At 39.6% G+C, this 12978-nt stretch overlaps 1 protein-coding gene across 1 annotated transcript; it reads left to right on the forward strand.

Annotated features, from left to right (window-relative positions):
• The first annotated feature begins 618 nt into the window (after positions 1-618).
• Positions 619-9954, forward strand: TOMM7 (translocase of outer mitochondrial membrane 7). The gene is made up of 3 exons (XM_032305398.1): positions 619-816; positions 4064-4112; positions 9735-9954. The coding sequence occupies exons 1-3, from the start codon at positions 714-716 to the stop codon at positions 9748-9750; spliced, it is 168 nt and encodes a 55-aa protein (XP_032161289.1). The 5' UTR covers positions 619-713; the 3' UTR covers positions 9751-9954.
• The last annotated feature ends 3024 nt before the right edge of the window (positions 9955-12978 follow it).

The following is a 12978-nucleotide window of genomic DNA, read 5'->3' on the forward strand; positions in this document are numbered from 1 at the left end:
GAGAGAGGTTAAGTAACTTGTCCAAGACTACACAGCAAGACAGCGTAGAGTCAGGACTAAAATATACTCCTTTTGAATTTAATATTCCTCCTGTATCAGGCGAGGAACACTTGGAGGTGCACTTTAACAAATGGGTAAGACTGTGGGTGGAGAAAGAGCGTTTCAGGCTGAGGGAAGCTCAAGAACACTGCCTTCGGTATCCCACAGTCATTAAAAACGGGATTCCTGGGCGCCTGGGTGGCTCAGTGGGTTAAGCCGCTGCCTTCGGCTCAGGTCATGATCTCAGGGTCCTGGGATCGAGTCCCACATCGGGCTCTCTGCTCAGCAGGGAGCCTGCTTTCTCCTCTCTCTCTGCCTGCCTCTCTGCCTACTTGTGATCTCTGTCTGTCAAATAAATAAATAAAATCTTTAAAAAAAAATTAAAAAAAACAAAAACAAAAAAAAAACAAAAAAAAAACGGGATTCCTAAAACGAAGGAAAGTAAGGACGAGACTCGGAGCCGGGAGAACCAGACACGCATGCGCCATCCGTAGGTGGCGCCGTAGAGGGGAGAGGTAGGTCAGGACCTGCGGTGAATTACGACCTCTGCTGGCGACGCTCACGACTCCTGCCGTAAATGCCGTGTTCGGCGCGTGCGCATCTCCTTTCTTTTTCGGATTCCCTACGCTGCGGTTGGTGCTGAGGGTTCTCGCTACGTCGCCCCGGCTGTCGCCATGGTGAAGTTGAGCAAAGAGGCCAAGCAGAGGCTGCAGCAGCTTTTTAAGGGCGGCCAGTTTGCTATCCGCTGGGGCTTTATTCCTCTCGTGATTTACCTGGGTCAGTAGGAGAAGAAGCTGGGAGGAGCCGGGAGGGAAGGGTGTGCGGAGGCCTCGTCTCCCATATTTGGCTTTCTAGGGCGGGAGAGCTAGACCCGACCACGCCGTGCACGTCGTTTGATGATGTTTAGTCAGTGGGGTCGGTCTAACCCGAGTTAGAGCTCTTGGTCTTTTATTTACTGTGTTTTATGGTCTTTAGCAAATCACGTAATCCTGTTCTGTTTTTCCATCTTTAAAAATGGAGGTGACCTTTGACGATTGTTGGGAGAGTTAGACGACATGATGTATCTGAAAGCGATTCATTCACTCTGTCACTAGGTGGGTTTTCGGGTATATTTTTTACCACCTTTTCAGGTGGTCCTAAGTGGAAAGAGGTCTGTAAATCTCTTCAGTATGCCACTCCCTTGAAGTATGATTTTGACATTAGTTTTTGCATTTTTCTGCTGCTCCAGCTTTACGATGAAGGAGGGTTTGAATGATTTTTTTTATAGATCCTATTTTATAGGTGAGGAAATCGAGTCATAGAGAAATATTGTTTATTGCTGAAGGCCACACAGCTGTTAAGTGGGGAGCTTTGAACTCAAGTAATGGTCCTTACTCCTAAGCACTGTGCCATGCCCTACCGCAAATATTTGTAAGTGTTCCGGCAGATATTTTCAACTAAGCCTGCACACTGGAACTTTATCGCATTCCTTGCCAGAATAGTTTTTTCGTTGTAATTTTTTTAAGTTGAAGTATAGTTGACACACTGTTTTAGGTGTACAGAGGAAAGGGAAAACGCCAGCTCTGTCATTTGGGCATCAAGTTTGAAATTTCCTAAAACTCAGTTTCATGCTTTAAAACCCTTTGATTTTAACAAGGTGCTGCTTCCTATTTATTTTAGGTGTCATGTATCGGTTCAAGATAAAGTATAGTCCCTCTTAGTCTTGACAGAGCCTTTGATTTTGCTGGATGCTTTCCAGGTAGCTATGGCTCCGATTTCTCCATGAAATGCAAGCCAGCTGGTAACCTGGGGATACTTGAGTATAAGGACTTAAAAAGATCTTTTTTCCTATCTCTTTCATATGCTTTTTTTTAAAAGCATATTCTCTGAGATTTTAGCAATCTTGTTTAGGTGTCCAAGATTAGAGCACATAATTATACCCTGCTTACAGGCTCTGTTTCCCCTTCTCCCCTCCCCAAGCTTTCACATAATGGTAGAAGGGCCTGTTTTAGCTAGTCAAACACCAGGTCTAGTTCTCCTTTGAGCCAAGAAAGTTAAGGGACTTTGATACTGCCTCATCTTTGTGCTGCTTTTTTTCCACTGTTGTGTGTTGCGAGAGGGGAAGAGGTCCTTTTTTAGTCTAATCTTGCCTTTTTGGTCCCTTTGGTTTCTTTGCTGCTCTGTAATTTTTTTACATCTACCTTTCCTTCCTTCTCCTTTTTTTGTGATTCCTTTTCTACAGCCAGAAAGCAGAAAGGTGTAGCTGTTTGCTGCATTCTGTGTATCAAGGGCTTTGGTTTAAAGAGAATGGTTTTTTTTTCCTTCCACCCTAGAGTTTTTCTTTTTGTGCACTCTGGCTATATTCTCTTTCTTAGGACTGCCATTATGGTGATTTTTATTCTAGCTTCCAATTCAGGTTGAGAGTAATGTTAGAGCTATCTTTTTAGTACTTCTTCCTTGTTAATCATTGTCTTTTTCTTTTCATGTCATAGAAATTTAATTTCATGTCTAGTTCCCAGGTAGTTTCTTTTTCTTCCCACCTCAACGCTCACAAAAACCTACAACTGGATTGAATTTCTGGGGTAATTTAGGTTTATACATAACTTCTAGGGCTTCAGGGAGTCTGTGGAAATATAGTGGTGTAAAGCTGAACAGATGGTAACATAATTAAAAAAATGTTTGGACATTGACTAACACAAGATTTTAATGACCTCTTGGAAGACCATTCTCTGTGGTGTCTTGAATGTCTGTGAATCTTGTGAGCAGAGGTTCTGACCACCCTTTGTTCCATATTCCTTTTTTTTTTTTAACTTTTTTATTTGACAGAGAGAGAGAAATCACAAGTAGGCAGAGAGGCAGGAAGAGAGAGGGGGAAGCAGTCTCCCCGCTGAGCAGAGAGCCCGATGTAGGGCTTGATCCCAGGACCCTGAGATCATGACCTGAGCCGAAGGCAGAGGCTTAACCCACTGAGCCACCCAGGCACCCTGCTCTTTTTTAAACATTTGTTTGACAGAGAGAGACAGCAAGAGAGGGAACACAAGCATGGAGAGTGGAAAAGGGAGAAGTAGGCTTCCTGCTGAACAGGGAGTGTGATTCGGGGCTCGATCCCAGGACCCTGGGATCATGACCTGAGCCAAAGGCAGACACTTAACGACGGAGGCACCCAAACACTCCTTCTGTATTATCTTTTTAAGGATGTTTGTGGAGTGAACAACTTTGAAAAATAGTATTTCCTTTTAGAGCAAAGGGGAGAAGGGGAGACAGTGCTCACTGCCCATTACAAAAGACTGGTTCTCTGAACTCAGGGTTCTTCTAAAAATGATGATATTCTGACTATAGTTTCTGCTGGGAGTGATAAACTTTCCTTTGTTTCTGACACAGGATGTTGTGTCTCCTACCAGCATCTGTGAAACTGGCAGCCTACTTTGGTGTCTTGAGAATGGAGTAAAATATCATATCCCCACAGTTCTTGATGCTAATTTTAATCAGCAAATTAGCATATATGTTATCCAGTTAGTGATAAAAGTCTTATTTAATCATACTTGTAATAGAAGTATTGATGTAATTAGGTTGTTAAACAATAACTTGTTTTTTTCCCCCACTCTTTTTCTTCCAGTCTTTGATTGCTTTATAAAAAGAGGTTTGTAGGCAATAAAATATTCTCAGTTGTTTTTTTTAAAAATGTACTTCTTAAAAAAAATCTTTTTGCTCTTTGTAGTCTTTTATCCAGCGTGATGTAGCAGTTGAGTTATGTTTTTTCTGGGTGATAAATAAGAGTGACAGTGCATGCTAAGGGCTATAGTGCTAATTGTGTATATAATCAGAGTAAGGTTGTTTGTTCTCCCTACTGATTAATCCTGGACATAATCTCATATTCTAGTTAAAATTCAGTACTGTTCTCTAGCACACAAGTATATTTAGACGGTGCTAGTAGATCATTCTAGCTACCCTAGGTTGATTTGAAAAGTTTTGGTGATAAATGTTTTGTCTGCTAGGGTTTTAATTGCTATTTATTCTCTTTTTCCTCCTTCCCTTTCTCCCCCAGGATTCAAGAGGGGTGCAGATCCTGGAATGCCTGAACCAACTGTTTTGAGGTACTGCTCTTACAAATAAACATTTCAGGGCAAATGTTCATCTTTTGGTGCTGAATCACTGGGAAGCAAAAGAGTCGTAGTGGTATTTATTGTAATGGAGCTATACTAGTCAGTATGGTTTTGGGCTTTTGGGGAACTGCAGTCATTGCACACTAGTCTAGCTTGTGTTAGCAGGTAATTGCTTTCTCTCCCCTTCCTGGTTTGCATTTGCTGTACCATATTATAACCATAAAGAAACATATTTACAAGAAGAACAACACATTTATTATCCTACCACATTGAAAGGTGAATGAATTCTTTTTAATTACCCCTATTTCTGTTTTATCTTCATTCAGATAAGTACAGCCTTTTAGATGATTTTAACAAGATTATGTAGGATTTTATTTTCTTCACCTAAAATTACAGTTGATATCCCATATATTTTTAACTTGTTGATCACTTAGGTTTTTCAGTAGTTTACATTATAATATAGTGAACATTTTTAGATAGTTTTTATAGGTTTTGATTTATTTCCTTATGAGAAATTCTCATGGGAATAATAAGTCAAAGTATGTGAACATTTATGACCCTAAAAATGCACTGTCGAATTTCTTTCTCAGAAGCAGTCTTGCCAGTGTTAGATAAACACTTGTGAAAACTTCACACACGCACACAGGTACACACACTATACATAGTCCTGTACTCACAAGTATATGTATATATGTGTACTTGTGAAAGCTGTATGTGTACCTGTGTGCACATACATATATATAAAGGCAGAATCTGAGCAGGCAGGGTTGCTCTTTAGAAGGACTGATTATTTGAGGCATAGTGATGACCAGGACCTGCATGGGTGCTTTGCGATTTCATCCTGATCCTCTGTCTTACAGTCCTTGTGGATTGCCCTAATAGACTTTGTACTGGCTCTTCTAGGTTTTGTTTCTTCCAACTCCTACTCGAAGCCGCTTTCTTCTAGAATGGGCAGAAAGTAATAGTAATACCTGTAACAGTTAACCTATGATAGGTTAGCAACTGTTTTGGGTGCTTTATATCCAGTATCTCTAATTGTCACTTCGATACCACGGAGCAGGGTGGTGAAGTATGTCTGTCTCCGAAGCCTACACTTTTTCCACTGGGTCAAGTGGCCTCCCCCAGCTAATCCTATCTTTTTTTCTTAGCACAGTGCCATCCGATATGAAATTTCCTTCACCCCCTCTGCCTTATCGGCCTCTCCTTTCTCACAGGAAGGGGTTTTTTCCTCTTGTAAGTTTCCACTGTGTGTGCTCTTGATTTGTCCATTTCTAAACTTCATTTTTTAATTTTTATTTTCATTTTTAAAAATTTCTTTTCAGGGTAATGGAATTCATTGTTTTTGCACCACACCCAGAGCTCCATGCAATATGTGCCCTCCTTAATACCCACCACCTGGCTCCCCCAACCTCCCACCCCTTGCCCCTTCAAAACCCTCAGGTGGTTTTTCAGAGTCCATAGTCTCTCATGGTTCACCTCCCCTTCCAATTTCCCTCAGCTCCCTTCTCCTCTCCATCTCCCTATGTCCTCCGTGTTATTCCTTATGCTCCACAAATAAGTGAAACCATATGATAATTGACTCTCTCTGTTTGACTTCTTTCACTCAGCCTAATCTCTTCCAGTCCTGTCCATGTTGATACAAAAGTTGGGTATTCATCCTTTCTGATGGAGGCATAATACTCCATAGTGTATATGGACCACATCTTCCTTATCCATTCGTCCATTGAAGGGCATCTTGGTTCTTTCCACAGTTTGGGGACTGTGGCCATTGCTGCTATAAACATTGGGGTACAAATGGCCCTTCTTTTCACTCCATCTGTATCTTTGGGGTAAATACCCAGTAATGCAATTGCAGGGTCATAGGGAAGCTCTATTTTAATTTCTTAAGGAATCGCCACACTGTTCTCCAAAGTGGCTGCACCAACTTGCATTCCCACCAACAGTGTAAGAGGGTTCCCCTTTCTCCACATCCCCTCCAACACATGTTGTTTCCTGACTTGCTAATTTTGGCCATTCTAACTGGTGTAAGGTGGTATCTCAATGTGGTTCTAATTTGAATCTCCCTGATGGCTAGTGATGATAAGCATTTTTTCATGTGTCTGATAGCCATTTGTATGTCTTCATTGGAGAAGTGTCTGTTCATATCTTCTGTCCATTTTTTGATATGATTATCTGTTTTGTGTGTGTTGAGTTTGAGGAGTTCATTATAGATCCTGGATATCAACCTTTTGTCTGTACTGTCATTTGCAAATATCTTCTCCCATTCCGTGTGTTGCCTCTTTGTTTTGTTGACTGTTTCCTTTGCTGTGGAGAAGCTTTTGATCTTGATGAAGTCCCATAAGTTCATTTTCGCTTTTGTTTCCTTTGCGTTTGGAGAAATACCTTGAAAGAAGTTGGTGTGGCTGATACCGAAGAGGTTACTGCCTGTGTTCTCCTCTAGGATTCTGATGGATTCCTGTCTCACGTTGAGGTCTTTTATCCATTTCGAGTTTATCTTTGTGTATCGTTCTAAACTTTATTTTTAAGTAGTATCCACACCCAGCCTGGGCTCGAGTGTACAACCCCAAGATGAAGAGTTGCACACTCTACCGACTGAGCCAACCAGGTGCCTTTCAGTTTGTCCATTTCAAATCACTCTTTTTCCCTGATAAAGTTCTTTAGTAAGTGATCTTTGCTCACTGCTTTCTTCACTTTCCTTTCCCTTTAAACATTTATGGTGTGGCTTCTCAAAACTGCTTTCAGAGATCTCCAGTTAAAGTTCCTTTTTTCTTAGCCTCTCCCTTTTGAACTGTAAAATGGGGACTTGAGGTAATATATCTGTTGTTTACTAGCTGATTGACCTCAGAGCAGTTATTTTCATAGGGAAGTCTTTAGAAAACATCGGAGAAGGGACTGTCTGGTCAAGCAATGTGAACATTTTCCAAGTACTGGAAATTATCATCAAATAACCTCTTTCTAGAGTGAAGTTTCCTCTTTTATAAGTAGGGTATAATATCTGCTTCATAAAGTTTTCATGAGGATTGAGGAAGAACATTGTATATGAAGTAAAATGAGTAGGTGACAAGTAATATGTGAGCAATAAACTGTTAATAGTAATTTTTAATCTTTTTCTGTGTCATCTTCTTTAGCTCACTTCTTTCTCCTGTGAGAACTTGTTCCAGCTACAAGATACTGCATGCTAATCCCAGAATAAATTGTGTATTTTCGTGCCTTTGTCCCAATATTTGTGCTCCCTTAGCCTGGAATGCTCTTTACCTTGTTTCCATTTGATGAAAACTCAAGCTCAAATGTCATCCCTTCCTTAAGTCTTTTCCCCCTTCCCCTAGCTGAAACCTCTCCAGTTTTTGTGTGCTCATAATACCCATTTGTGTGCCTTGTTCTCTGCCTTGTATTGTGCTTGTTGCTTATTTACATAACATTATATCTTGTAAGCACCTAAAGTAGCTGCCAAGAATTGAATTAACTTAATTAAATGACTCTGACCTCTTGGTGGATTTTTTGGACAGGAATTAATACAGCATTGCATCTTATGGTAGGACTTCTAGGCTGGATCTGCAAGCTGGGAAATAGCATTTTTTGTGCCCCAGGTGATTCAGGATCCAGAGGCGGGGGTAGAATGTGCCTTTCTGTTGTACTTCTTTTGGGCTTCACTTTTTCCAAGAGTTGACCCTTCAAAGTTGCTGTTTGGATGGAACGGCCCCCTCCTGCTTTTTCATGTCTTTATCGTATGTCTTAATGGTGCTCTCCTCTCTGGTGCTTCTTCATTCTTTCCTGTCATTAGGGGCATCTTCTGGTTTCCTTCCAGAGGTATTTGCAATTTAGGGAATTACTGATTGAGTGCCTGGAGAGTGTTATTCAGCTCTAGTGTTTCATATACCATACTGCTTGTGCTGTGGAGGCTGACTGGAGAGGCCTTCCTTGGTTGCTTGTACTGGACCCTAAAAGAGAATGATATCTGATAGGATTTTTATTAATGTGAGTGTTTTGTTAATGTAAAATTTATTTTTCATTAATGCCAAGTTTATTGTTTATACATACATTTATTTAACCCACTGAGCCACCCAGGCGCCCCTATTGTTTATATATAAATTTATTTATATGATACTTACCTAAGTATAGTTCATGATTTACTGGTATCTAAATATCATTCATGATTTACTGGTCTGCTTCCCTTGCTAAATTGTTGGGTTCCTGGGGATTAGGACCATATTGGTCTTAGTGTCCTCTTTCACCCAGGTAATACATTATCCGTGGTCAACAAATGTTGGTTGATAGGAGTCCATATACAAAATGCAGTACTTTAATGAACACAGAACAGTAATTAGTAAAACATTATTTAGGCAAAATATATGAACACGGAGGTTAACTTAGAGAATCTTTGTTCACATCGTTTAAGGCCAAGGAAGATCTTCTTTTTATTTTGGATGCTCATTACCACTGAGGAGGAGACCTTAATAGATGAATAGTTCATTTTTATTTCTTAACTGTATGCAAAAATTACTTGGCACTTAATGGGAGATTTTTTTTTTTTTTTTTTTTAATGGGAGATTTTAATACACTTTTGAAAATTGGAAATAGGTGGATTCTGGGCTTTTTCCCAGGCAAAGGCAAATACTTAAAAAAAAAAAAAAACCTGCATAGAATGTTCAGGTTATCATTTTGTAATGCAGTTTTATTTTGTGTGATATATTACTAGAAACCACATTTGTTTTTTGGTTTTTGTTTGTTTGTTTGTTTGGAAACCACATTTGTAATCAGCAAGACAGAAATGAAACACCTCTTGTCTTCTTCCAGAATCCTGTTACTTAGTCAGGAAGTGGTTTAGGAATTTGGGCCTAGTTAGTGGCTGGAATGTTTGAGGTAAGAGTTGAGGCTGAAATGAAGATTAATAATTGTTCCTGGGATGTGTGTGTTGTAATGGTTAAGAGCACCTGGGTCAGGGGCGCCTGGGTGTCTCAGTTCAGCATCAACTCTGGATCTCATCTCAGGTCTTCATCTCAGGGTCATGAGTTCATGTCCGACATTGGGCATAGACCCTACTTTAAAAAAAAAAAAAAAGAGCACCCGGGTCACATCACACTGCCACTTAAGATGGGTAACCATCACAATGCCTTGGTTTCTGTGTATTTAAAATAAAGGTCATAATTGGGAGTTGGGAACATTCTGCATGATACTGACCCATTGAAAGCATTCAGTAAATGTTGTTTTCAGCTTTACTGATGTGGTATCTAATAATGATAGAGTTTTATATTGTGGTTTCATCAGTCCTTCATGTTAATGAAAATCATTAATCATTTACCTTTTTGGCAGACCTCAACTTATATTTTCCTTTTTGTTTGTAATAGGTAACCACACTCAAAAGTAACAAACCTGTATTTCCTTAAATATGTATCTCTTGGGTTTTTTGTTTTTTGGTTGTTGGTTTTTTGTTTTTTTTGTTTTTGTTTTTGTTTTTGTTTTTTTGCTCTATGAGAATGATCCTTGTCTTATAGTGTCTCTGAATTTGATGAGTATAAACACAAACATAAATGTATAAAATCTTATAGTTCTTAAACTGTATTTAAGTTTTTACTTTGGGGTTTAATTTATTTCTTTTCTTCACAAACATTTTAGCTTACTTTGGGGATAAAGTTCTTCTGGATTTGGAAGCAATCAATGGACAGGAACAACATGGAAGGTGTGCGCTCTGGCTGGGATAAGAGATGGGACAGCGTTCAGACGTTCACCAGTTGAATGACACAGGGTTCTTCTCAGATGAATCTGTGGCAGAGTGGAACCTCTACTGACTTATTTATCATAGACTGTATCAAAATAAATGTTTTTAACAATGTTATGTCTTGAGTCCTTTTTGAATCAAACATAGTGGTCTATTAGTTTAAAATTTAGCCTTCTATAGGTTTTCAAAAAAACAGTGAATTTATATATATATATATGCCTAGATGCTACCTTAAAAAGTAGAAGTTAATTCCTGGCCATTTACTTAACAAGTGGATTCCACTTACTTTTGCATTGAATTAATAACTCCCCCTGGGATTTTCGAAGGTAGTAAAAGTAGAGACAGTTCTTAATTTGTGGTGAACTGGCCCTTTCCGCAAGTCATTGGAGTAAAGTTGCCACTGAAAGAAATGCATTCTGTGGCTCTCTTGGTAGGGGCTAGGGATGGCTTTGGGGAGTTGTGTGCCTGACTTATCTGTCAGTTAACTGAGTCCCAAGATTTTCCTCACTGGTGTTTGGAATCTAGAGTGGTCTGGGCAAGAGCTCATGGATAGTTACACAGAATATTAGTACTTTCTACTAAATTCAGTAATGGGAGTTAGTTTTCAGTACCAGATCTTGGTTTGTTGGGACCTGTATCTGTATTTGAATGCTGCAGGGACTCAGCCCGCTAGGTGCTCCTCTCTACCAGTATATATCTGAATCCTATTTTAATTTAGCTTTTTCCATAAATCTAACAAAATAGCTCTATTTGCTTAGTTTTGAGAATTTTTTTTTTTTTAAGATTTTATTTATTTGACAGCGAGAGAGAGGGGACACAAGCAACAGGAGTGTGAGAGGGAGAAGCAGGCTTCCCGCTGAGCAGGGAGCCTGGTGTGAGGCTCAATTCCAGGACCCTGGGATCACAACCTGAGCTGAGGGCAGACACTTAATGACTGAGCCACTCAGAAATCCCTTGTTTTGAGAATTATAATTAATGGAGGAAAGTAGGCCTAAAGTAAGATATGATAGGTTTGGGAAGGAGCCAGTTGGCTTGAATGTTTTAAACATCCAGTGTTTAAGGAGAGAATGATCATCAGTGTAATCTCAGGTGACTAGAGCGGTCATTCCTAGAAAATTCGTCCTTATTTCTGATGTAAACCCTCAACAATTTAAGCCTATTTCCTCAAGTTTTGTTAACTTTACCATGGAGACATAGGAGACAATTATGGAGGCTTATTGCATAAGGGGATTTTAAAGTGAAATTCCTGAGAGCTAACAGCAGGAAAGTCATTTTTGGCAAGCACTTGATGTAATTGTTTCAACATCTCTGAATTTAGGCACTTAATGATTTTGCTAAAAACTCTTAGCATTTTTAAATCCCATAGAATTACTTAAGACGTTACCCCCCGCCGCAACCCTGGCTAAATTTTAGTGTTGTTTGTGAACTTCTGTTTAGTTAGAATTGTGGTGCACATTAACTTCTCTTTGTTGCTCAAGAGTTTCAGAAATTGAGATTGAGAAATTAAAACTATGTTAGGTGTGCATTTTGATAAAATAGTTACATGGATAGCAAACAACTGATTCTGTGTTCATTGAGGGTTAACTTGTAGCTGTCTTTAAAATCCCAGTAGAGGGGTGCCTGGGTGGCTCAGTGTTAAGGTTAAAACCTCTGCCTTAAGCTCAGGTCATGATCCCAGTGCTCCCCCACCTCTGCCTGCCTCTGATTACTTGTGATCTCTGCCTGTCAAATAAATAAAATCTTAAAAAATAAAAATAAAAAAAAAGTCCCAGTGGATTTTAAAGCGAGGAGCCCAGAGTTAAGTAGGAAGGGACTATTAGTTCCTTGATCTTCTATCTGGGGAAGCTAAGGAACAGAGTTTAACCACTTGATCAAAGTACAGATAAGAGCTAAGACTAGTACACACCTGCATGTGTGTATATATCTTAAAGTTTGTGAGATGTTTACAACTAAGCTACATTTTATACAGTCTTTGTTTTTAGGGCAGTGCAATCCAATAATTAAGATTATTTCTGACCTTGATTTGCTTAGGCAAAAACACTGAGCTGATAGGATCTGGTTTGAGTCCTGGTCCTGCCACTTAATTCCTAGGTCTTGGTGAAGTCACTTATTATTGAGGCCTCAGTTTCTTCCACAAAATAAGAATAACAGTACTTGCCCTAAGGTGTTATTTTCTAAATTGGTGGTTCTCAAAGTGGTTTCCAGTCTAAGATCACCTAGAAACTTGTTCTAAGTATACATTTTCAGGCCTGGAAACGGTGAGGCCTGGCAATGTCTCTGATTTAAGTACTTAAGCCATTGTTTTGAATTGTTAACCTGTTATTTCCAGATAGTCGTGGAGTTGCATGCTGTGTTAGAAATGTTACAGAAAGATCCCTGTACCGTTTATGTAGTTTCCCTCAATGAGGACATGTAAAACTATAGTGCGGTATCAGGGTATTGATTATTGATGAGTCAATTTTTCCACCCCAAGGATGCTTCATGTTGCCCTTTTATAGCCAACCTTCATCCACAGCTCGCCCCCTCAACCCTTGGCAACTGGTTGTCCATAGCTATAACTTGGTCATTTCAAGAAAGTTATAGGAATGGAATTACACAATAAATAACTTTCTGGGATTGGCTTTTTTCACTCAGCATATTTATTTGTTGAGTCATTTAGGTTGTGTGTATCAGGTTATTCTTTTTTATTGCTAAGTAGTATTCCATGGTATGGATGTACATGGAGGGCATCTGGGTTCTCAGTTTTTAGCAGTTAGGATTAAAGTGACTACAAATATTTGTGTACAGCTCTTTGTGTGATCAGTATGTGTTTATTTTTATTTTTATTTTTATTTTTTTAAAGATTTTATTTATTTAGTTGACAGAGATCACAAGTAGGCAGAGAGGCAGGTAGAGAGGAAGAGAAGCAGGCTCCTCACCAAGCAGAGAACCCGATGTGGGGCTCCATCCCAGGACTCTGGGATCATGACCTGAGCCGAAGGCAGAGGCTTTAACCCACTGAGCCACCCCGGCACATCTCAGTATGTGTTTTAGCAAGCTCACCAGAAGACTGATGAAAGTTAGGTTTGAGAGCTCCTGCCCTAGACTTGAAGAAGTCTTCCATCTTTCCCTACATCTTTAAAGTCTGTTTACCACTTCATA

The sequence above is a fragment of the Mustela erminea genome, chromosome 11 (assembly GCF_009829155.1).
Source record: "Mustela erminea isolate mMusErm1 chromosome 11, mMusErm1.Pri, whole genome shotgun sequence".
NCBI classification, from domain to species: domain Eukaryota; kingdom Metazoa; phylum Chordata; class Mammalia; order Carnivora; family Mustelidae; genus Mustela; species Mustela erminea.

Coding starts and splice junctions, on each gene's coding strand:
- TOMM7 (XM_032305398.1), top strand. CDS start 714: ATGGTGAAGTTGAGCAAAGAGGCCAAGCAGAGGCTGCAGCAGCTTTTT. Junction 817..4,063: donor TCCTCTCGTGATTTACCTGG/GTCAGTAGGAGA, acceptor TTTCTCCCCCAG/GATTCAAGAGGGGTGCAGAT.